The sequence below is a fragment of the Populus euphratica genome, unplaced genomic scaffold, assembly GCF_000495115.2.
Source record: "Populus euphratica unplaced genomic scaffold, PopEup_1.0 scaffold340.1, whole genome shotgun sequence".
In the NCBI taxonomy this organism is placed as follows: Eukaryota; Viridiplantae; Streptophyta; class Magnoliopsida; order Malpighiales; family Salicaceae; genus Populus; species Populus euphratica.
This window is the reverse complement of record NW_011500154.1, coordinates 10,869-13,521: the sequence shown is the minus strand read 5'-3', so window position 1 is coordinate 13,521 and position 2,653 is coordinate 10,869. Positions and strand designations below refer to the sequence as shown.

General features: G+C 37.1%; 1 protein-coding gene across 1 annotated transcript; it reads right to left on the bottom strand.

The window, feature by feature from the left end:
• Nucleotides 1–494: 494 nt before the first annotated feature.
• LOC105111044 (salicylic acid-binding protein 2-like) lies at nt 495–2,260 on the bottom strand. The gene is made up of 3 exons (XM_011006277.1): nt 1,764–2,260; nt 1,131–1,271; nt 495–1,047 (listed from the first exon to the last, which is right to left on the bottom strand). Exons 1-3 carry the CDS (start codon nt 2,136–2,138, stop codon nt 769–771), a joined length of 795 nt encoding a protein of 264 aa, XP_011004579.1. The 5' UTR covers nt 2,139–2,260; the 3' UTR covers nt 495–768.
• Nucleotides 2,261–2,653: the final 393 nt, after the last annotated feature.

Below are 2,653 nucleotides of genomic sequence, written 5' to 3'. Positions count from 1 at the left end.
AACATGTTTTAGTTAAGTAGTTATTGATACTTCAAGTGCAAAATGATAATATAAAACCATGATAAAAATACACTTTTAAGTACTAATCACACATATCATTAGATTTTCTAGTATTGATAATATTAAGTGAAAACTTCTAAACCTTGTAATCATATTCTTATAATCAAACTAAAATCTACCTTTGACATTCTCCGGAAGCAGCTCCACTATTCAACGGTATGTCACAACCTTCACCAATTTACTTTATTCGTCCAACCTTGTTTCTTGGTTTCATCTCTTCCATGTTGTTTAAAGTGTAATGGAACTTCTTACAGTTTATAGCAGGAGTCACGGGATCACGGGAGACATGATTTTTGGGTTTTGGAGACTTGTTCTGGTGAAACAAATTTCGTTTTAGATCTGCTGAACTGCCATGGGCTGAAGTGGACCTATGATGCAAGAAAGCAACTCAGTTTGGCAATCATAATAACAATGAAGGGAAGTAATTGAGGAGCTAGTCAGAGAACGGAACCTTTCTTATCAAGTTCAAATCTTTTGAATCTTTGTGAACAAACATAACAGGCTCAAATCATAATACATAATTAGCACACCAGCAATGGACATGACTCAATTCCATCTACAATCGAACATGAATGAATAAAAAATAAAAAGAACCCGATTCCTTCTACAATCCAACACAAATCCGAATCAAATGCAGCCAAGATGGGTTGCACAACTATCACATACATAATAAGCACATCAGCTAAGGATACGCAGCGTATACGCAATCTAAGCATGCTTGCGTGCCAACTCCAGTATAGAATGGCAGAGTTCTGCAGGCGTAGAAAAAACTGGCATATGATCTGCAGGAATCTCCATCACTTCCTTTACCCCATTTTGCTCAATCATCCAGCGCTGAAATGAGGCAGGCATCATTAAATCCTCAGTACAAACAATATAAACTCGCGGCACTGATCCATATCTCTCATCAGTGAACTTCTTTGCCTTGGACAGGCTTTCCACAAACAGCGATCCTGGTCTATTTAAGAGCATCTGCAGAGCGAGATCCTGCGAACAAGAACAGTATCATAACTGGTTATTACAATGAAAACTAGTCCAAGATTCATAATTTTTAAGAAAGATTTTTGTACCTCAGCGGAGGAAAGATGAAAGGGCTTGCACTTCATAAACTCGCATCCCATGTGAACACATGTATGCGGTTCTTCAGGGGTTCCATGGAATGAAAACATAGTGTCTTGCCACTCTTCGTCCTTGGGACCGATTTCAGCAAACTAACAAGGAGGCCAAAATATCATTTTGATGCTAGAACATGATTGATAATGACTTTTACATTAGCATTTGTGTGCGTTAAAACCTCATCTTGAATGAAGCAAAAGATTGAAGCTAATCAAGCATTCCGAATACCAATCATCACGTTTAGCCTTCTGGACCTTTCATTAGATCATACATACAAGAGGCCGATCTCCCTCACACTCTTCAATAATTAATGTGAGGGTTGTGATTCCATAAGATTTGATACTGTTCGAATTGATATCATCAGTGAACTAAAAAATACTATAATGAAAAAAAAAGAGAAAACGTCTCAAGACCTTAAAATTATTCTATTTTCAAAATCAGGTATCGTCAAACCTAGGGTTGTTCATAGCATTTACTCGAATAGAGAAACCAAACAATATAGATCAACCCATTTTCGGGCATGACCATCTTAATTAGAAATGGGAAAAGAGGTCTTAATAATATTAATAATAATAACACAGAGATACCTTTTCTAACATATATGATGGCTGGTGCACGGTATCAGGCAAGATTGCAGTAAGAAAAACAGCAAGAGAAACCTTCTCTGGGAATTTCTCCATAGCAAAAGCCAGATTCAAGCCACCTAAGCTGTGCCCCACCAATACAACCTTTTCATTTTCAGGTAATTTGGCCATGAACTCCATCAAGGGCTCATTATACAGATCAAAAGTGCGAACTTCTTCAATTTTTTGTGTGTTCACCCCTGATGCAGCCATGTCAAGAGCTGTAACACGGTGGCCAGCTTCCTCTAGCCTTGGCTTGACCTTGTACCATATCCAAGCTCCTGCAACTGAACCATGGATCAAAACAAAATGCCGTTTTTGATTGTTGACCTCTCCCATTCTTTTGATGTTGTGGTTTGATACTGATATTTGCTAGTGCCCGGTGGAGTATATTGGGAGAGAAGACGATGCTGAAAAGTTGGAAATGTCCGGTCCAAGTGGCCTCCTATTTATCAAGAAACTTCTAGGCCATGAAACCTAGTCGTTTTATTCTGGTTTTCTTCGGAGGAATACTAGCCGTATCCTTCGATAATAAAGATAAAATATGGGTCCATGACGTCTGATTTGATGCAGCATGTCGGCATTCGGTTTTTAGCAATGATAGGTTTTTTTTTACACATTTTAGTTTAGCCGATCACCTTATTAGTGATTTGGTTTCTAATCTAACCAAGCTCAGTTTGTACTTGGTTGTTAGTTTATCTTTATGGGCATGAATATTTATGCCTAGTTAAAAAGTTTATTTTTTTTTATATTTTTATATATTGAACTCGTTGGTTACTGACCTTATATATTTTTTTATCTTTAATACATTCTTAAATAAAAAAGGATAAATTATGGGTAGATTCTATCCATTT